Source organism: Opisthocomus hoazin, chromosome 1, assembly GCF_030867145.1.
Source record: "Opisthocomus hoazin isolate bOpiHoa1 chromosome 1, bOpiHoa1.hap1, whole genome shotgun sequence".
Taxonomy (NCBI): domain Eukaryota; kingdom Metazoa; phylum Chordata; class Aves; order Opisthocomiformes; family Opisthocomidae; genus Opisthocomus; species Opisthocomus hoazin.
Genome location: NC_134414.1, coordinates 6,924,985 through 6,947,214, shown reverse-complemented (window position 1 = coordinate 6,947,214; position 22,230 = coordinate 6,924,985). Strand labels below are relative to the sequence as shown.

At 48.7% G+C, this 22,230-nt stretch overlaps 1 protein-coding gene across 3 annotated transcripts in view; it reads right to left on the bottom strand.

The window, feature by feature from the left end:
* Positions 1 to 22,230, bottom strand: part of USP35 (ubiquitin specific peptidase 35) — a 40,572-nt gene that overhangs the window by 10,922 nt on the left and 7,420 nt on the right. For 2 of the 3 annotated variants that reach the window (XM_075416130.1, XM_075416138.1), the window contains 3 exons: positions 15,309 to 16,002; positions 14,119 to 14,254; positions 104 to 233 (listed from right to left, as the gene is read on the bottom strand). In XM_075416130.1, the coding sequence (XP_075272245.1) occupies positions 104 to 233; positions 14,119 to 14,254; positions 15,309 to 15,990 (948 nt within the window). In that variant the 5' untranslated portion in view covers positions 15,991 to 16,002. Of the gene's footprint in view, positions 1 to 103; positions 234 to 14,118; positions 14,255 to 15,308; positions 16,006 to 22,230 lie in introns of all 3 variants that reach the window. The other variant, XM_075416121.1, reaches the window with a different exon arrangement.

The following is a 22,230-nucleotide window of genomic DNA, read 5'->3' as shown; positions in this document are numbered from 1 at the left end:
AAGTCACGTCTCATTCTCATTCATCTAATTGAGAGGTAAGAAGATATCTCAGGTGCAAGGAGAAGTCTGTTGTTCACATTCGTGCTTAAAAGAGCCCACTGACCTTTTCAATTTTCGAAAGAGTAACTTCAATCAAGATGCTGAACTTTTTCACTGCAGCCAAACCCTTCAGCAGAGCAATGATCCACTTGTCTATGTTCTTTCCCAGAGGCCAGGACACCCAATCGATCATTCTGAAATGAAACACAAACCCTTAAAGTACATTTAATGCACATATCACGAAAGCCAAGATCCACTCTGGGTTAAACCTCCTCCAAGTTTATGTCCAGTCGTTGAGATGACAGAGATGGGCTCCACATAACGCATTTCACGTGTTATTCAAAGCACAACAGAGCTTGAAGCTGAATTACCCCAATGTCATCGGTATGCTGTGGCTCATCAGAGGATCTGACCCAAGCCCATAGAAGAAAGTGGGGATTTCTTCCACTAACTTCAGCCAACTCGAGTTCCAGTTTTTAATGTCAGTATGGTGTTCTACACACCATAGCTCTGCTTTGGGCATTTTCTCATATATCTTCCAAAGGAGGCCAAAGAAGGACAACCTCTGTTTTTAAAGAATCATAAGGCAGATCTAAAGGGGTGGTGATGGATATCTGTGCCTGCGTGGGGTATTGATTGAGGTCTCTGCATTATCGCTGTTACAGCACAAGTGATGTTGGTATGATCTCTGCATTGTTGTTGGTAAGGAAAAACCACTCAGATTCACATCTTTCAATTCTGTATGTGGGAAACATTCATTTCCAAAAACATATTTAAAAAAAAATACTGATAACCCTAATAGAAGCCAGATATTCCAGAATGTCACAGTTAACTAATTTCTTCTATAGTCACTCAATCAACATGTTGCCATGTTTCTGCAAGTAATAAATACTTTACAGAAGTCACTCATAAAAAAAAAATAACCTCAGACTGAGTGATGACAAGTTGTTTCTTTTTAAACTTAATGTTAAACAAAAAATGGGAAGTAACTAAGATCTCCAAGGGTGAAACTTTGCTAACCATTTCAATATCTTTGATTTGAATATACCCCACATCTTCAGTCTCCCACTTCAGCATAGCTATCTTACCTAATCAGTCCTTTTTGCTTGTTAGTCTGTATCTTGTGTAAAATATATGAAGGGAGCACAGATAACTAGGCACCACAAGGCAAAGAGCGGGAATATGTGAAGTCTACAAGGAACGGGAGAAATAAAAGGTTAGCCAGCAAAGAAAGCTTGAAGAGCAGAAGACGTTGGGATGTTCAGAAACACCAAAAGTCAAGCCAAGTTGGATAATTCAGCAAATACCAGAAAATCTTCCGCAGGCATTTGCATCAGAAGAGGAAAACCATGCACTCACTGTATATGGAGGATGTGATGGTGATTAAGGATATAATATGGCCTCTAGATGTGACTTCCAAACTACACACATCCTCTGCCTCCATTTTCAGCAAGAGGAAGGAATTGATCAGGGTGAAAATTCCTTGTCTCTAAATTGGAAAGACATGGATTTGACATGGATTTGACAGATGGACCACTCGTTGGGTAAGGAACTGGCTCGATGGACGCACACAAAGAGTTGCAGTCAATGGTTCGATGTCCAGGTGGAGACCAGTGACGAGTGGTGTGCCACAGGGGTCGGTACTGGGGCCGGTGCTGTTCAATATCTTTGTCGGCGACACGGACAGTGGGACTGAGTGCACCCTGAGCAAGTTTGCAGATTACACCAAGCTGTGTGGTGTGGTTGACACGCTGGAGGGAAGGGATGCCATTCAGAGGGACCTTGACAGGCTGGAGAGGTGGGCCTGCGGGAACCGCATGAAGTTCAACAAGGCCAAGTGCAAGGTCCTGCACGTGGGGCGGGGCAATCCCAAACACAAGTACAGGCTGGGTGGAGAGTGGCTCGAGAGAAGCCCTGAGGAGAAGGACTTGGGGGTACTGGTGGATGAGAAGCTCAACATGAGCTGGCAATGTGTGCTTGCAGCCCAGAAAGCCAACTGTATCCTGGGCTGCAGCAAGAGCAGCGTGGCCAGCAGGGCGAGGGAGGGAGTTCTGCCCTGTTTTGGTTTCGGCTGCTGCTGGCAACAAAAGCGCCACGTGGCCACCCCTCCCCCCGCCGCGGTGCGGAGGAGAATGAAAAGAAACAGGCAGAAAACTGGTGGGTCGGGATAAGGGCAGTTTAACAGAACAGCAGACAAAGGGAACAGTAACAACAACGATACAGATAAGGAGAAAATACGACACAAACTCGCACAACAGACCCGCTCTCCCGGACAGGACCGGCGCCGCGCGCTCCTGAGCCGCGAGTGAGTTCCCGCCGCACTGCCCCCCCCACCAGAACCCAGCGTGATGGCACAGGGTATGGAATACCGGGCTCTGTTTGGGCAGGTGGGGTCATGCCCCCACCCCCCACCCCCACCCCCCAGCTGTGCCCCTTCCTGGAGTCCGGTGAAAATTAACCCTGTCCTGGCCAAACCCAGGACATTATCCACCCCTTATTCCATACCATCTACGTCATGCCCAGGTCCCCCATTGTCCAGTTGATCACCACCACTTCTCCTGTCTCCAGATATCATTCCCTTAGTCTATGGATCATCACTCTAAAGTGTCCATTGAGTTCATTTCATCCATGACTTCAGGCTCCATCTGTCATAATGGTCTTCCGTGGCAGGAGAGGTGATGTGTGGTGATGGGCGGTCACTTGCTGCATCCGGAGCTCACGGCTGATGTATCTGATGCGGCCTGTGCCCACAGTCTGCAGGAGATGTTGATCTTGATGAAGTTGCTGGTTGCCAGTTGTTGAAAACCAGGTCCAGTTCCATCATCGCTGTGCTCTGCTAGGTTTTCATCAAAAAAGTCATTCTTCTTTAATCTGGACAATTCTTACTATGCTACTACTCGTACAAAATATAACAATTATAACAGTGATAACAGACAGTGACAGGGTTATTTAACAATTAACTTTATACAATTTATTTATGGACTATTCTCCCCCAAAATCAAACCCCCATGAGGTACACATCGGACCTCCCCATCCTTCCGCATTACCCACCAGGTACACCCAGGTCCTTGAGCAAAGGCAATCCCACGGAAGGGCTTGCCTTTGCCAGAGGCAGGATTAACCCAAACCGTCTTCCCTAACACGTTCCGCATGTGCACTACAGGGACTTTATCCCCTTCTACGGGGCGCTGAGGTTTTGACAGGGCAGGACCAGCCCGGTTGGTGGACCCTCTGGTGTTAACCAACCAGGTGGCCTTTGCTAAATGAGTATCCCAGTTTTTGAAAGTCCCACCCCCCATTGCCCTCAAAGTGGTTTCTCGCAGCCCATTGTACCGCTCGATCTTTCCAGAGGCTGGTGCAGGGTAGGGGATGTGATACACCCACTCGATACCGTGTTCTTTGGCCCAGGTGTCTATGAGGCTGTTACGAAAATGAGTCCCGTTGTCCGACTCAATTCTTTCGGGAGTGCCATGTCACCACAGGACTTGTTTTTTCAGGCCCAGGATGGTATTCCGGGCAGTGGCATGGGCCACAGGGTAGGTTTCTAGCCATGCGGTGGTGGCCTCCACCATTGTGAGCACATAGCGCTTGCCTTGGCGGGTTTGTGGCAGTGTGATGTAGTCAATCTGCCAAGCCTCCCCATGTTTATATTTTAACCATCGTCCTCCATACCACTGAGGCTTTACCCGCTTGGCTTGCTTGATTGCAGCGCATGTCTCACATTCATGGATAACCTGTGCGATGGTGTCCATGGTCAAGTCCACCCCTCGGTCACGAGCCCATCAGTATGTCGCGTCTCTTCCTTGGTGGCCCGAGGTGTCATGGGCCCACCGAGCTATAAAGAGTTCACCCTTATGTTGCCAGTCCAGATCCACCTGAGCCACTTCAATCTTAGCAGCCTGATCTACCTGGTGGTTGTTTTGATGTTCTTCAGTGGCCCGACTCCTAGGGACGTGGGCATCCACGTGACAGATTTTTACAGCCAACTGCTCCAGACGGGCAGCAATATCTTGCCACAATGGGGCAGCCCAGATGGGTTTGCCTCTGCGCTGCCAGTTGTTCTTCTTCCATTGCTGCAGCCACCCCCACAAGGCATTGGCCACCATCCAGGAGTCGGTGTAAAGATAGAGTACTGGCCACTTCTCTCGACTGGCAATGTCTAAAGCCAGCTGGATGGCTTTCACCTCTGCAAACTGGCTTGACTCACCTTCTCCCTCAGCAGTTTCTGCAATTTGTCGTGTAGGGCTCCATACAGCAGCCTTCCACCTCCGCTGCTTCCCCACAATGCGGCAGGACCCATCCATGAACAGGGCATACTGTTTCTCATATTCTGGCAGCTGGTTATACAGTGAGGCCTCTTCAGCACGTGTCACCTCCTCCTCTGGCGATGCTCCAAAATCTTTGCCTTCTGGCCAGTCCATGACTACCTCCAGAATTCCTGGGCGATTGGGGTTTCCCATTCAGGCGCGCTGGGTGATCAGCGCGACCCACTTACTCCACGTAGCATCGGTGGCATGATGCGTAGAGGGGACCCTCTCTTTGAACATCCAGCCCAGGACCGGCAATCATGGAGCTAGGAGGAGCTGTGCTTCAGTGCCGACCACTTCTGAAGCAGCTCGAACGCCTTCATATGCTGCCAGAATCTCTTTTTCAGTGGGAGTATAGCGGGCCTCGGATCCTTTGTATCCCCGGCTCCAAAACCCCAGGGATTGACCTCGAGTCTCCCCTGGTGCTTTCTGCCAGAGACTCCAGGTTGGGCCATTCTCCCTGGCTGCGGTGTAGAGTACGTTTTTAACATCTTGCCCTGACCGGACTGGGCCAAGGGCTACGGCATGAACTATCTCCCCTTTAATCTGTTCAAATGCCTGTCGTTGCTCAGGGCCCCATTCAAAATCATTCTTCTTCCGGGTCACGTGGTACAGAGGACTTACAATCTGGCTGTAATTTGGGATGTGCATCCTCCAAAAACCCACAACACCCAGGAAGGCCTGTGCTTCCTTTTTGCTGGTTGGTGGAGACATAGCTGCTATTTCGTTGATGACATCCATTGGGATTTGACGGCGCCCATCCTGCCATTTTATTCCCAAAAACTGGATCTCTTGCTCAGGTCCCTTGACTTCACTTAATGGCGAAACCGTCTTTCAGAAGGATCTGAACTATTTTCTCCCCTTTCTCAAAAACCTCCTCCGCTGTGTCACCCCATACAATGATGTCGTTGATGTACTGCAGATGTTCTGGAGCTTCACCGTTTTCCAGTGCAGTCTGGATTAGTCCATGGCAAATGGTGGGACTGTGTTTCCACCCCTGGGGCAGTCGATTCCAGGTGTACTGGATGCCCCTCCAGGTGAAAGCAAACTGTGGCCTGCACTCTGCTGCCAAAGGGATGGAGAAGAATGCATTAGTGATGTCAATTGTTGCATAGCACTTGGCTGCCTTGGACTCCAGCTGATATTGAAGTTCTAACATGTCTGGCACGGCAGCACTCAGCGGTGGTGTGACTTCATTCAGGCCACGGTAGTCTACTGTCAGTCTCCACTCTCGAGCAGATTTTCTCACTGGCCATATGGGACTATTAAAGGGTGAGCGAGTTTTGCTGATCACTCCTTGACTCTCCAGCTGGCGGATCAGCTGATGAATGGGGAGAAGGGAGTCTCGGTTGGTACGATATTGTCGCTGGTGCACCGTTGTGGTCACGATTGGCACCTGTTGTTCTTCAGCCCTCAGCAACCCCACAACGGAAGGATCCTCCGAGAGACCAGGCAAAATGGACAGCTGTTTAATTTCTTCCGTCTCCACAGCAGCTATGCCAAAAGCCCACCAATACCCCTTTGGGTCCTTGAAATACCCTCTCCTAAGATAGTCTATACCAAGGATGTACGGAGCCTCGGGGCCAGTTACAATGGGGTGCTTCTGCCAGTCCTGCCCAGTGAGGCTCACTTCAGCCTCCAGTACACTCAGCTCTTGGGACCCCCCTGTCACTCCAGAAATGCAAACGGACTCTGACCCTTTGAACTCTGATGGCATTAAAGTATACTGTGCACCAGTGTCCACTAGAGCTTTATACTCTTGTGGATCTGATGTGCCAGGCCACCGAATCCACACCATCCAATAAATGCGGTTGTCCCTTTCCTCCACCTGGCTGGAGGCAGGGCCCCTCTAATCCTGGTCAGAGAATTTGCTGCTCACCTGCTGTAAAAATGACTTGGAGGTCCCCTCCAGAGGATTGGAATCAAAATCAAACTGTCTACCTGGTCTGGAGAGCTGGCTGCTGGAAACTGGAGCGGTATTTTTCCTAAGAGAATCCCCTTTTGTGATTGTTTTACCTCGCAACTCACACACTCGTGCCTCTAGACTTGAGGGAGGTTTTCCATCCCATTTCCTCATCACAGAATCACAGAATCACAGAATCACAGAATAGTAGGGGTTGGAAGGGACCTCTGTGGGTCATGTAGTCCAACCCCCCCGCCGAAGCAGGGTCACCTACAGTAGGCTGCACAGGATCTTGTCCAGGCGGGTCTTGAATATCTCCAGAGAAGGAGACTCCACAACCTCCCTGGGCAGTGCTCCGTCACCCTCAGAGGGAAGAAGTTCTTCCTCATGTTCAGACGGAACTTCCTCTGCCTCAGTTTGTGCCCATTGCCCCTTGTCCTGTCACTGGGCACCACTGAAAAGAGCTTGGCCCCATCCTCCTGACACCCACCCTTCAGATATTTGTAGGCATTTATAAGGTCCCCTCGCAGCCTTCTCTTCTTCAGGCTGAACAAGCCCAGTTCTCTCAACCTCTCCTCGTAGGGGAGATGCTCAAGTCCCCTCACCATCCTTGTAGCCCTCATGTCCTCTCCATGGTCACGCAGGTAAAACCACAGGGTGCCCCGTGGTGTGTAGCCTCTGTATTCCCTCTCCTGAGCAGAGAAACGCTTGCCCCTAATAGCTGAGATGCGGGCCCGCACAGATGGGGAGCAGGACATATCCTCTTTGAATTGCTGGAACTGCCGGGACAATTTATTCACAGCTGAGACAAGGGAGGAAGAGAGACTTTCCTCATATTGCCGGAGTCTGACAGCCACCTCATCCACTGTTGGTGCCTCTTTACCTTTCCAGTTTACTACTGCCAGTGAGTTGGCATATGAGGAGGGTGCGCTCCACACAAACTTCCTCCACATAGATGCTGTGCACTGGACTTCATCTGGGTCTGTGGGTAACTGCTCATCGTGTGGTTCATTATAAACCAGCTCCCGCACAGCTAATTCCCTCAAGTACTGAATACCCCTTTCCATATTGGTCCACTTGCCAGGGTAACATACAAAATCGTCACTGAAGGGGTACCTCTCCCTCACCCCTGACAGAAGTCTCCTCCAGAGGCTGAGGACTTGTTCCTTCTTCCCAATGGCCTTGTCAATGCCCCCATCCCTGGCCAGGAATCCCAGCTGCTTGGCTTCCTTGCCCTCTAATTCCAAGCTGCTGGCCCTGTTATCCCAGCACAGCAGCAGCCAGGTGACAATGTGCTCGCCTGGGTGGCGGCTGAAATCTTTCCGCATGTCCCGCAGCTCGCCCAGGGACAGGGACCGGGTGATGATCTCTGTCTCTGTCTCCCGCGATGACCCTGGCTCATCGTCATCCCTCCCGGAGCGATCTGCTCTCTTTCCGTCTTTCTTTAGTTTTACAGGGGCGACTGCTACTGGCACAGGTTGGTCACTGGGCTCAGTCACTGTGCCTGTGGCTGGAGCTGGAGCTGCAGCAGCTGCCGTGCCCGCCGGAGGAGCCGGGACAATGCCAGTGGCTGCAGCAGCCATGGTGCCGGTCGGGGGGGCTGTGACTGCCTGCTGGGCTGGAGGGGCTGCAGGGCCGGCTGGGGGGGCAGCGCCAGTCGCAGTGCCTGCCGCTTCGTTTCCCCCCCTTTCCCCTTTAGGGCACTGAATCAGGTTGAACAGGGCTCGGTAGGCGTGGGCCAGACCCCAGCACATTGTGGTGATTTGTGTCTCTCTGGAGTTCCCAGGGCAGCAGCACACTTTTTGCAGATATTTTACCAGATTGTCCAGATTCTGTATTTGTTCAGGGGGTGAGTTTAAAACACACCGCGGGTGCCCATTGCTCTAGACACCTGCCCATGCTGTCCCACACACCCAGCCACTCACAGCTATCCAGCCCCGGGACAGGTCTCTGCATGATGTTCTTAACTACTTGTTTAACCCTAAACAAGACCCAAGACCCATTCAGGAGGCAGGACAATAGGAGAGTGCTGGCCTGAGCATCCCATGGGTACTCGAAATTCTCAAAAGCCGTTAGGACCAGCCTGAGGGAAAGAGGGGGGGTGAAAGAGTGGGGGAAGGTATCCCCTTCGGTTTTCCCCACAGATTGGGTTTGATTATTCACAAATTCTAAGACATGGGATCCGAGGTACGGAAATGACCACAGTGCCGTATGCAATTACAAGCCTAATTTCATGCACAGTGATGTTGTCATGTCATAAGTCGATATCGTACAGTACAGTAAAATCATAATCCTGATCCTTTTCCCCGTGATGATGAACAGCACCACAGGGAACAAGTACAACAAGTACAGATTCAAAAAACACAGCCATCTGATCAAAGACAGAAACATTTTTACCGGCGACTGTTTAACTAACACAGTAAATACGTACAACAAATTATAACAAAAATCTAAGAAAGCAGTTTTAACACCCGCTGCTTAGCCCTGCCGTTATTCAGGCCCCACGTTGGGTGCCAAATTAATGTTTTGGTTTCGGCTGCCGCCGGCAACAAAAGCGCCACGTGGCCACCCCTCCCCCCGCCGCGGTGCGGAGGAGAATGAAAAGAAACAGGCAGAAAACTGGTGGGTTGGGATAAGGGCAGTTTAACAGAACAGCAGACAAAGGGAACAGTAACAACAATGATACAGATAAGGAGAAAATACGACACAAACTCGCACAACAGACCCGCTCTCCCGGACAGGACCGGCGCCGCGCGCTCCTGAGCCGCGAGTGAGTTCCCGCCATGCTGCCCTCCCCACCGGAACCCAGCGTGACGTCACATGGTATGGAATACCAGGCTCTGTTTGACCAGGTGGGGTCAGCCCCCACCCCCCGGCTGTGCCCCTCCCTGGAGTCCGGTGAAAATTAACCCTGTCCTGGCCAAACCCAGGACATGCCCCTTTACTCCGCTCTCCTGAGACCCCTCCTAGAGTCCTGCGTCCAGTTCTGGAGCCCCCAACATGGGAAGGACATGGATGTGTTGCAGCGGGGCCAGAGGAGGGCCACGAAGATGATCAGAGGGCTGGAGTACCTCTCCTATGAGGACAGGCTGGGAGAGTTGGGGCTGTTCAGCCTGGAGAAGAGAAGGCTCCAGGGTGACCTTATAGAAGCCTTCCAGTACCTGAAGGGGCCTACACGAAGGATGGAGGGGACTTTTCACAAGGGTGTGTAGTGATAGGACAAGGGGGAACGGCTCTAAACTAAAAGAGGGCAGATTTAGGTTAGGTATTAGGAAGAAATTCTTCACCAGGAGGGTGGTGAAACACTGGCACAGGTTGCCCAGAGAAGCTGTGGCTGCCCCCTCCCTGGCAGTGTTCAAGGCCAGGTTGGATGGAGCTCTGAGCAACCTAGTCTGGTGGAAGATGTCCCTACTCATGGCAGGGGGGTTGGAACCAGATGATCTTTAAGGTCCCTTCCAACCCAAACCATTCTATGATTCTGTGACAAAGAAGAGGCAGATAAAAGATTTGAGAACGGAAATAAGAGCAACAACAGCTGATACGAAAGCAAAACATGAAGAGCTCATGAACTCCAAGCAAGAGGAGATGGTGACTTCCATCATGCACAATTCAGCTCTGGTGAGTTTTAATGACTCTATTAACTTTGGCATGGTGCTTTATGTGGGAAGAATAGCAAGATGGTTCCTATAATGAAGACAGGCAATGAGGGGATGACTGGGAAGAAGGGATAGCATGACTCAGGGGGTTACCATAGGTGCCAAATCCAGGTTTGTCAGGCTATATGAATTTCTAGTCTAATGACAGAAGTAGGTCATATCTGACTGGCTATCTGAAAGGAGGCTACAAGCAACATTCTTCAGGCTCTAATAATGTCAGCATAAACATCCTGAATGTGGCTGTAAAATTTGTGACAATGCAAAGCTGAGAGGCATCTTCAACACAAGACAAGGATCAAGGTATTATGAGGAAGAACCTGAGGATTAAAGGTATAGAATGGGGAGGAAATACATGGATTCAAAATGCACACAAGGCACAAGAAATGGATTCTACATGACAGTAACTTGTCTACTTGAAGACGACAAGCCAGAAACCACATGACTACAAGTTCCCAGTGTAACAGTAGCCATGGAATAGACCAGCACCACGCCGTGGTGCAGAAGGAAAGGCATTTTCTATGGCAAAACAATGACCTCTCAAGCTGTTGTCTAAGGCCATGATGAACTGCACCTGGAAGATGGTGCACAAATGTCATCATCCATGTCCAAGGCCAACGAACTGAAGTGGGAGCAGATGTTGAAAAAGCCTGTTGAAGTGGACAGGGAAATTAAGAACTCCTGTGAGAAAAGCTTAAAATAACCTGGCTTTTTTAGCACAGCCACTGGAAAGCAGAGATGGGAAGGGGCTGCTTTGACTGCATACATTGAATAAATAAACACCAGGGAGGGAAAAGAGCTATTTCAGCTATTTATGTTGGTATAAGATCAAATGAAGAATAAGATGGCCAGAAATACACAGAGGGTGGCTATTAGAAGAGAGATTCGAATCATTAAAGCAACCAAACGGTGGAACAGCTATGAAAGAAGAGCAGTGGGAGCAAAAGCCTTTCCTGCTTTGAGGGGATTTGTAATGTCAATGCCTATAAAGCAGCGAGATGAATTCAGGGATCCAAAGGCCCCACTTCACTCTATCTTCTTTTCCGCAGGCATAAAGAAACCTTGTCTACGATAAGCTATTTTTTTACCAGCACCAGTGGCTAAGTTACAGTCCTGCCTGCTGCCTGCCTGTGTTGCTACAGTAGCAAGAAATTACATTTTAGATTCACATTGCACTTTCCAAATTGCAAGATCTGCAACTGGTTTGGAAGCCAGGGCCCTAATTCTCCAAAGGAGCCATGGATTTGGTATGCTAAACTTTTAAAAGCTCAGATCCTGCTTTCTAGTGGTAGCAAGGGCCTGTATTGCTGTGTGACTGAGAAGCCTTTTTCATCTGGACCTGGGCTATTTGAAACAGATACACACCTGGAAAAAGAAAAAAATCAATGAGTACTTCTGAAGTCATGGATGCATGTGGAATTATTAGTAAAATTAAGGTTTTACATCTGAAAATTAAGGTTTATATGAAAAATGTAGCAGTGTTCACCCATTGAGGAAAAGCATGAAATCAGAAGGAGCTCTGAGGATGGGACACAGCTGCAGCAGGCATGCGAGGAATCCACTCACACAGCAACTCCCTGCAATGTACCACAGAGGATGGAACGAAATGGAGACTCCGTGGCCCTGCTCCGTGATGATAAAGTGGGAAGAAATGGTTCTCTAGAACTGATAAGCAGCTCATCTGGCCCCCTGAGCCAACAGGTTTTCGAAACCTTGCCAAAGTGCTACCCTCTCATGAACTTTGCTCGTTTTAATATCATTTTAATTCCAAAACACACCTCCATCCCGAAGGCTACCCGCCTCCGAGGTGCGACCACCCCTCTTCGAGTCTGCGCTCTCAATTTTTCGTAAACTATACCTTTAAACGTGAAGCGAGAGAATTTTACACCAATCATGATAAAAGGTATGTATGACTACAGTCACTCAAACTCCACCTTAAAGGCAGAAAGGATATAAAATAGTCAGGGAAATGGGGGATTTTCAGAGAAGAAGATCTTCAGAGGAAAAGAAGATAACACCATGAGCAAGTCAAGGGAAACTCCACGTCAGACTGCCTCCAACAACTAGGATTGGCCGACGGGCTGAGCCTTGCTTCTCCCCTCCTTGGGACGCCTTGGGTGAGACTCAAACTAAGCGCTTTTCCTCGGTAATAGTTACTCCTTAATGTTTATAGCCAGGCTGTATTATTTATAACCTTTTCACGTGTTTTATATTTGCACGTGCTTTCTTGCAGACAGTCACTATCACCGGCAATTCAAAAAACCCGTATACCTGTTGCACAAATAAAACTGCACTGGTTAAGTAGCCAGTTGTCACAGTTTCTCACTGAACGTGACCAAATGCAGCCGTGCTAGTTCATGAGCATGACTGGACTGAAGGTGCAGACTGCTATTAGTGTATCCAGAATCATGGTAGTTTAATATACATATTAAATGCGACTGGACTGGTAGTGGCAAATTGGACATCACTCAGAATTTAAACCTAGCTGCACCTGGCCTCCCACTCCGGTGAAGAGAGTTAGAACACAAGGGGGTTTATTTTCTGCCAAATTAACGCGACAATGCACATTAATAGAGTTTATGAAAAGAGACAAACTAAAAGAAACTCTCTAGAAGAGATTGTGGTGTACACTTACACCAGCAGGTGCCAGGCTTGCTTTTTTTTACCACTATTTTTTCTTTAAACACTTGATCGGAAGCTCCACCCCACGTCCAGTTTAATCCCCTGCTCCTAACTCCCAAACCCAAACTCTGGAAGAAGAGACTTCTGTATGTGACCAGCTTGTCAGGGATCCCAAGCTGAAAGGTCCTTTCAACTCGTACATTTTTCTTCGATTTTCTAGGCATGGAGCTCACCCTCATCGAAAGGCCAACGGTCGTGCAGTTTTCTGGGGCACCCGTTGGCAGTAAAAACGCCGCCAAAACTTCTGCACTTCTCCTAAGTGATCTTAATTATGTTTTGCAGGCTCTGCTTAATGTTTGGCTAATTCTGAGCAATCATTTACTCATCCTTCTGCGTGACAAAGAATGTTTTAAGGAATGAAGCAATTGCTTTTGCAACCTCTATATTTAGACACTGGCGCTCTTAGAGGATTTCACGCCTGGAGCTCGCAGGAGCAGGTTCCCAGAAAGAGACAAAGATGGAGAAGAGTGTTAAGAACTGAACTGATAACTTAATCTTTTGTCTTGGGTTGCTCTTGGCTATGGGAAAACCATGACCTTCCCCAGCAAGTCAAAAAGAAGCAAACCCTTTCTGCATACATAGAGTTCCCATCAGGAATAATGTGTGTTTCTGTCATGTAACCGTATTGGGGGGAACACAAATCCTGTACTAGAAGAGGAAAAGAGATATTTCCAGTCAGATGAAGTCAGAACAGCTCCCTTGGGCTAAGTGTGTGTGTTACTGCATGTGAATGTTACCCATTTAAATGGAGACCTCTAAGGGTGGACTAAGACTCTGATGGGTTGAAGATGGAATCGTAGAATTATTTAGGTTGGAAAAGAGCCTTAAGATCATTGAAGATTCTCCTAAGTAAGTCTGGGGTAAGGCACTGGAGCACAGAAGAGCTGTAGGACTTGGACACAAGCATCCAAGGAAGATCTGGTGATGCGAAAAGGGCACTGGCTCTGCAAAGTCCAGGTCTACCATGTCAGGTAGTATTTCACCCACTACCTCTTCAACGTGCCTTGACTTCTCCATTGACTCTGCACAGAGGGCAGGGATAAACATCGTACAGGACGAAGATCTAGACCAGCAGCATCACATTTATCTGACAAAGGTCAAGGTGGGATCATTGAAATAGTTGGCCATACCTCCCTCTCCAGGATTTTTAGCTGTGGCTGGTGATTTAGGACCATGTCCTTCCGACGGGAGACAGGGATCAACCTGAAATTCTGTGAAGGAGATTGTGGGGAAGAAAAGGCCCTCAACAGCTTCTGGAAAAAAATCAAAACTCTTATGTTGGGCATCCCATAACACTATTTATTTCTAAGAAAAAAGAAATCAATCAAATAATAATAAAGGTTTTATTCTAGCTCTATTGGCCCTCAGAGCTGGAAGGAAGGATTTGGACATTCCCTTTTCCCCCACACACTCCTCACTAGACAGCACCCATCAAACTGATTGGGATAAAACCATGCAAAGGAACTGAGCACAGCTTTGGGGCGGATTTTTCTCTGAAACTGAGAATGACGTTCACTAATGCAGCCTCTCCTACCTGCCAATGGCCGTCATCATTTGCACATCGGTGATGCTGTCATCGTTGGTTAGGTTTCTTACAACACCATCCATGAGCTCCAGAGGGACAAACTGAACCACACTGGCCAAGGCGTTGGATGGCGCTTCCTGCTCCTCTGCAAGACATGGAAGAGCACCAGCAATGAAAATGTTAGTTGCCGGGAAAACCAGACACATGAGGTCATTTCTCGTCTCCAAAAGCCAAAATCATTTCTGCCTACATAAATGGAGCGGATAGTCAGCTGCTGAGCAATGTGCAGTCCGCACTCGCCTGTGCTAGGAGGACAATTCCCCAAATCCCAGCGTGGCACATAACGAGGTTGGGTCATCGCAAATGGGCTGTCGCATGAAGCCGTACACAGCCCAAAGGGAGGAAGAGACCACAGGCACAAGAATGTTCTTGGGCCAACTCTGGGTCCCAAATTTCCTCTGCATGCTCCCTTAATACTAAGTACTGCAAATAATTGCAATGGGATGGAACTGTAGACTTGCTTGCCTGGAACACCTTCCAAAGGATGAGGGCACTGAAAGACCCATCGCCTCATGGGCTTAGAAACAGCTGGAGCAGGAGCTCACCTTCCAGCAGAAAGTCCAGCCCTTCATGGCACTTCTACCTCCAAAAAACTTCTGAGACTCTCCGCAATAACCTAAAGGCCTTGGAAGTTGGATGAATATCTTCTGTCCTACCTTAAGATGCAACCACCCTCTAGAGAGATAGTAGGGCTTCCTACCTCTAGATCGGTGAGAAATAACTGCTTAGCTTTGTCCCTAGCTTCTGGTAAGGAGCAGGCTGTGGTGTCCCATCAAGTCAGCCATAAGACAGTGACATATCTGAAAGCTTTCAAGTCCCACTCTAAGCAGCTGCAGATAAGGCGCTCTCCATTAAGCCCAGCTGATGCTGGAAAGTGCTGAATACACAAACTTGTGCTGCAAATATTTCAACCCAGTTAACAACTCCTGTGTACAGACTCTGTGTGGTTTCAGGGGATATTGTTTTCCTAACTTAAAGCCCTGGGTAACTTTTAGGGACGCTTGTTTATTATGTTTCAGCTATGGCTGCATTTTTGGAGTGGATGAAAACCATGCAAGATGTCAAACTAACTAAACTTGACTTCATCAGAGCCAACATTTACATTCTCAGACCTTTTTTCCTTTTTTTTTTTTAAATACCTGTTGAAGAAATGATAGTGAATAGCTCCTTCAAAGAGGGCAGGATGGCTGAGGTCTGAGTCCTCCAGATCCTCTGCAGCAGACTGCTCACTTTGTTCACCTGCTCCAAAAACTCCATGATGTCCTCTTCCCCCTCGGAGACGCACTGGAACTGCCCGATGCACCGGATCAGCTGCTGACAAAACAAGACCTGATGTTTGCCTGTGGGAATGCACTGAGGATGCTGGGTTAAGAGTTTGCTGATCTTCGCACACTGCTTGGGGCTGGGCCTCTCGCAGACTTTCCGGAGCACCTCGATCCTCAATAAGCTGAAGATGCTGTTTGCTGACGGGCTTTCCAAGATGAACTGCAGTCCTAATTGGATATAATCAAGGACATAATGGCTTCTCTTCCCCAGAGGTCCATAGCCTTCCTGGAGAAGACTCAGCAGGAAGCGGACATTGAAGAACTCCTCAAATTCCTCTGGGTGGTAGTGGCCGTAGACCTCTAAAACCTCTTTCCCAATCTCTCTTTTATACTTGGTGTCCCCTGTGAGATAAAGCTTGGTAGACAGCTCCAGCATAGACCAGCATTGCTCACTGTCCATGGGCTGCTTCGCTGCCTCAATGACGCGCCTCACAAGCCCTTGCTTCACTTTGTTGGGGTATGAGGACATCACCACGGCTTCCAGTATCTTATCCATCTTCGCTCCAAGCTGCTGAAAGAGAGGAACAGAGCAGCAGATTAGTTCGAGCAGGGCCTGCTGAGTTTTCAAGCCCAGATTGGCAAGGAAGGTCAAAGAAGAAGAGCTTCAGAGCTGTCTGGGACCACTAAGAAGATGATAATTCTTGTGCCCTTTTCACGGTAGCATTCAGAAAAGATTCCACTCTGGTGATGCCTGGCTGAGACTAAAGCCCCCAGACTGAATGAATACACAAAAATACAGAACTTCTTCAGGCTAATCAAACATTTGAGCATTTTTGTCTTGTAAACAAGCAACTACAGTCTTACACTTGACCCTAGGGATGGATAAGCTCCCTCTCCTTGATGGGTTCAGCAACCCAGGATGGTGCTTCATGCATCACAAAATCCAATCCCCACTGCAGACAGCCTGCCGTAGACCCATGGAGCGGCTGGGTGGGGAATTAGGGGAGCCAAGGACTTCCACTGGTGTCTGCTGGGTCAGGTGTCCTCAAGAGGCAAAGATACTCCCAATGATTGCCTTCACATTCAGGGAAGGAGGGAACAGCCCCAGGAAGCAGAGATGGGATTGCAGCCTCCCCGTGCAATAGCAGGGGTCTATGTTTCCCATTTACACCATGCTGTCAGCCACCCCGGCTGAGTGGTGCAGTCTTGGCTGCTCCCCCGGGACCGGCCGCATTTGTATGCAGGACCAAAGCGAGAGGGAAAACTGCAGAGTCAGGCAGTTTCCCATTCGTCACGGCTGGAATTCACCAGCAATAAAGTATTAGAGGAGAGAGTGCTTAAAAAACACCCTAAGGATTTCCCTGGAAGAGCTCAGAACAACATTTCTAACCAGGTGTTGGATGCACAAGAATCCCTGTTACAGAATGATACAATTAGACAACCAGGATTTCTTAAAACACATTACAGGGAGTATACAGAAACATAGAATAGTTTGGATTGGAAGGGACATTTAAAGGACATCCAGTCCAACCTCCCTGCCATGAGCAGGGACATATTCAGCTGAATGCACCCAAAAGCACCCAGCTTTTGGGGTCATGGTTGGACTTGATGATCTTAGAGGTCTTTTCCAGCCTTCATGATTTTATGATTCTATGGATCACGTTACTCAGAGCCCCATCCAACCTGACCTGGAATGTTTCCAGTGAAGGGGCATCGACCACCTCTCTGGACAACTTGTGCCGAGCCTCACCACCCTCACAGTAAAGAATTTCTTCCTTATATCCAGTCTGAATCTCCCCTCTTTCAGTTTAAAACCATTACTCCTTGTCCTATCACTACATGGCCCTGCTAAAAAACCTGTCCCCGTCTTTCCTATAGGCCCCCTTTAAGTACCGGAAGGCTGCAAGAAGGTCTCCCCACAGCCTTCTCCTCTCCAGACTGACCAGCCCCAGCTCTCCCAGCCTTTCCTCCCAGCAGAGGTGTTCCAGCCCTCGCATCATTGCTGGGGCCTCCTCTGGCCCTGCTCCCACAGCTCCAGCTCTGTCCTGTGCTGAGGGCTCCAGAGCTGGACGCAGGACTCCCGGGGCGGGGTCTCACCAGAGCAGAGTAGAGAGGAGAATCACCTTCTTCAAACTGCTGCCCATGCTGCTGGGGATGCAGCCGAGGGCACGGTTGGCCTGCTGGGCTGCCAGCGCACACTGCCAGGTCATGGCCAGCTTCTCATTCCTCAGCACCCCCAAGTCCTTCTTGACAGGGCTGCTCTCCATCCCTTCATCCCCCAGCCTGTGTTGGTACCGGGGGTTGCCCTGACCCAGGTGCAGGACCTTGCCCTTGGCCTTGTTGAACCTCATGAGGTTCCCACAGGCCCACCTCTCCAGCTTGTCCAGGTCCCTCTGGATGGCACCCCGTCTCTCAGGCATGTCAAGGCTCCCCCGCAACAGGTCCCCTTCGGTGTGATGCGCTGCACAAATACACATTTGGAGAATGTCCCTTCCTGCCCATAGCCTGAAACAATCCATGGGTGAGGAAGAAGGAAGGCACACATCATCTTCATTACCTAAATGAGGGGTCAAGGCAGGACAGATCTATCCATGCTCATGTGTGTCTGACCAGAAGAATAATCACCCCCTTTCTGTTCCTCAGTTTCCTAATCACTGAAATAAGGACAGCATGTAGCAATTCCTAGCGGGGTTGGTTGAAACTTCCTTCCTTAACACTTGGAAAGCATTTGCAGCTTGTCAAGTGGGCAGTGTTATATGAATGAAAAATATACACGCAGGCAGCATGTACTCCAAGTATGGTTTCCAGAAGGCACCTCAGAGGATGCAATGCAAGAACCATCCCATCCCTGGAGTAAACCTGTATCTGAGCCAGAGAGCATCTTCTCTCCTGGTAGACAGTTGCTTGATGGTGAGGAAAAACATGCCAGATGCAAACCTCAAGCTCTGTCTCACAGCTGCTTGACTGGGAACCCTTCCCACTGAACCACTCAACCAAACATCACCTCTTCCCATCGTTGCTTCCCCCAAAATCTCACGGGATGAAAAAAAACCCATGATACATGCATGGCCACCTCCCCACCCAGCAACGACAGCAGCCTACACTGCAATGGGTCTCCAGGCACCACTTTGACCTTTCTATCTCCTGCCTGTTGACTCATATGGTCCTCTGTTCATGTGCTGGATTTATTTTTCCCCATCAAGCACCACTGCTGCCTTCCCTGCAACAAGCTAAGGCAGAGCTGACGCTCCTTGTCGCATTGTTTTTCCAAGATAGAAGACAAAGGCAGGACTCTTGAGGGACCAGCCTGCACTAAACCAGCAACAAATGAGGACAAGGTAAGAGCAGAGAATAAAAGCCCACAGGAAATGTCTTTTCACCACAGTGACAGCAAAGACTAAAAGCCAACCTGGAGAGCAGATGGGGCTTGCAGACAGACCAGAAAACAGGAGGAGCAGTTGTCCTAGCTGTAGCTCAGTGGTCACCTTGGCCATACAGAGACTGGCACAGACCTGCAGTCAAGTTGGTACCCCCGCACCTCCTCTCTGCAGCCTCACAGCCTGAGCTCTGACACCCCGGACATCTGGCAGATAGACAAGGGACCAGGAGGAGACAGGAGGTTCTACAGCCCTCACTGGTTGTGTCTCACTATTACATGGTTACTTCCCTGGAGCAATCCAAGCTGGGCATGCACAGTGGTGGGGTACACCACACAGGCAGGATGGTCAAAAAATGGCTACAGAGCTTTGAGACCTAACCCCATAAATCACCACAATCCACAGCTCACTGCTGTACACGGTGTTGGGTGGCCTCGCTGCCCCTCTTGGGACTGATGCTTGCCCACTGCTGTCCCCTGTATGAATGGGATTTTAGCTACTTTAGCATTGCCAAACTTCATCCACATTTTCCATGCAAAGAGTCTGCTTCCATCTGAATTCTGAGATGAACTTGCAGCTCCTGAAAGGGCTTAGCGCTTTCTCAGGCTGGTCACAGAAGGGGACATGAGGATGAGTCACCCCAGCCTTGCTGCCTGGAGTGCAGCTAGGTCTTGTCTGACATAGTGTGGTAAGGACAAGGTTGAAAGAAGCTCCCTCCATAGTCAATAGACAAACAAGTCCCAGTGGAGAGTATCTAAAGTCTGTAAAGGCAAACCATCTCCCTCATCAGGAAAAGCCTTAATGCCTCATACTGACATTAGGACCTCGAAGACACATAGGAAGAACTAACTTGAGTTGACCTTGTGGCGGAGGGTCCATGCTCTTCTCATCAACTTTCAAGACGTTCGAGTACATGGTTGGGCTTTAGGCAACACAGTCCCATCTACCCCTCTCTACCTACCCTGGTGTCAGCAGGAGGGGACAAACAAGCCCCCGTTTCTGCTGTGTATCAGGATACACCAAGCTTCTCCCTGGGTGTGGGCCAGCCAAAGCCAGGACAGGGGATGCTAGCCAAGGAGCCCCTACACAGGAGACGTGTATAATACACATTACAGTCTTACAACTATATTAAAACAGCATTCAAATTGCTTTGCAATATGTAATAATAAATATTAGTCTTAAAACTACACTAAAAGAACACTCTACACTAAAAAATCATTCATGTGGCAAAGGTTAGGAATTAAGATGGCTAATTCAACCCCAGCACAGCTTCAGATGCTTTCAGAGAGATATTATTTAAAGGATCTCTTATTGACTTTTTTTTTCCTGATGACCCGCCTGGAGTATGAATCAGGGTTTGCAGTGAAGAAGACTGTTGACTGTCTCATTTGTTGTAGAAATTGGTAGTGTGTCATAAATAACCCAGGGAACTGCAGGAGAGGGAAGGACAGTTTCATTGCTGGGCAGCTGAATGCTGCCTTGGACATCAGGTCCCTGCCTCTCTGTTTGATACTGAAATAAAAAGACTCCATATTCAGATAATCAGGCTTCTATAACGAGTGCTCCTAAAGCGGGACAACCTTTCTGCACTTCATCTTCCTCACTGGCAATAACGACTCATGGAAAAGTTGGGAGGATTGGCTCATTCCTGCTTGCCAAGAGAATCAAGTTCCTGGAGCACATGAGGATGTCGTAGAAGGTCAAAGTGTTAATTATTAATCTGAAGAGCCGCTTTGAGGTTCCCATCTGTTACGTAGCTCACATAAAACAGGAAGAACACAATATGAGGTTTGCAGTGAAAAAGAAAAAAATCCCATAAAGTGGCAAAACTGTTCTGCTTCCCTGGTGAACGACTGGCAGGAGCAACACGAGTAAAGTCACAGGGTCAGGAGAGAAGGGACCTTGGGAGGTCTCTAGTCCCACCCCTGAACAAAGATGAAATCAAACCAAGCTGCTCAGGGTTTTGTCCATTTGGGTCTTGAAACATCCCAGGATGGAGATCATATAGCTGTGCAGGACAAACTGCCCAGTGCTTAATTAACTCATAGTGGGAAGTTTTTCCATACATCCAGCTGGAAATTCTTGTTTCTATTTAGGTCTGGCTTTTTCTCATTCTACTGCCATGCACTTCTGTGAAGAGCCTGGATCCATCTCCTGGATAACCTTCTTGTAGGTACTGTGGGGCTGCTACCTGTCAGTCCCCAGCCTTCACCAGTATTAGTCCCCCCTAAATGAGTCAATGATGGCTGAGTCCATGCCAGGTGAGTCCGTCCCACGTGCAGGACTTTGCATTTGTCCTTGCTGAGTTCCACACGGTTCTTGTCAGCCCCAACATCTATCCTGGTCCTCCTGTTTGGCAGCCCTGCCCTCAAACATATTGACTATTCCCCCAAGTTTGGTGCCACCTACAAATTTGATGAGGTGAATTTCATCTCCTCCTCCAGGTTGTTGATAAAAATATTAAAAAGGAAAGCTCCCAGGATAGTTCCACCCACTTTCCTACCCAATGAGCAGTCCACCTGTCTACACTTCAGTTTCTGTTCTATCTTGGATATAAGGATGCTACAGGACACCATCTCAAAAGCCTTATTGAAGTCAAAGAAGGCAGCATCCTCTACTCTCCCCTCATCCACAGATCTACTAGTCCATCCTTAAAAGCCATCACATAGATCAAGCATGATTTACCCTTGGTAAATGAATGGTGGTCATTCCCAGTCACCTCCTCCTTCACGTGCCCAGGCACAGCTTCCAAGAGGATGTGCTCTACAATCGTCCCAAGAACCGAACGGAGGCTGACAAAACTAGGTTCTCAGACAGTCCTTCTTGATTTTCTGGAGATGCGCTAGAGAGGGAGACGTGCTTTGGAAGAGGGAGGGATGTCTTCCTATCTCATCCTTGTCATGCAGATGCTCAGACCTACAAAACTGTCCTGAAGTCACTCTCTGATCCAGCTGGCAGATCAACGAGTGTTGATGGCATTAGGTACCACACACTGCATTCACAAATACACACCAGGGTCCACAGTGCTTTCTCACATGCCCCCTCAAAATAAGAAGGAGCTGTAAAAAAGAGCATCCCAGGCTCCAGAATTAAATTCCATCTAAATCCACAAATATAATGTATTTCATCAGCATTTGCAACAGGTGTTGCTGACCATGAGATGTGTCCCTGCAAGGACAGATACCCAACCATGCTCTAGAAACCAGAGAAGGAAAAGGAATTTAAACAAAGAGCAGCATTGACCACCTTAGCTTCAGTGTCTAATCTCAGCAAACTGCAAAAAAACCCCAAACCCAAACTCACGATGAAAAGTCACCTTGGGTTTTGCTTTGGTCTAATCTTCATAATCTGTTCTGTGCAGAGGTGTCCTTTATATTTCTCTTCTGCCTGGGTTTTTTCTCTAACGAGGATTCATTTCA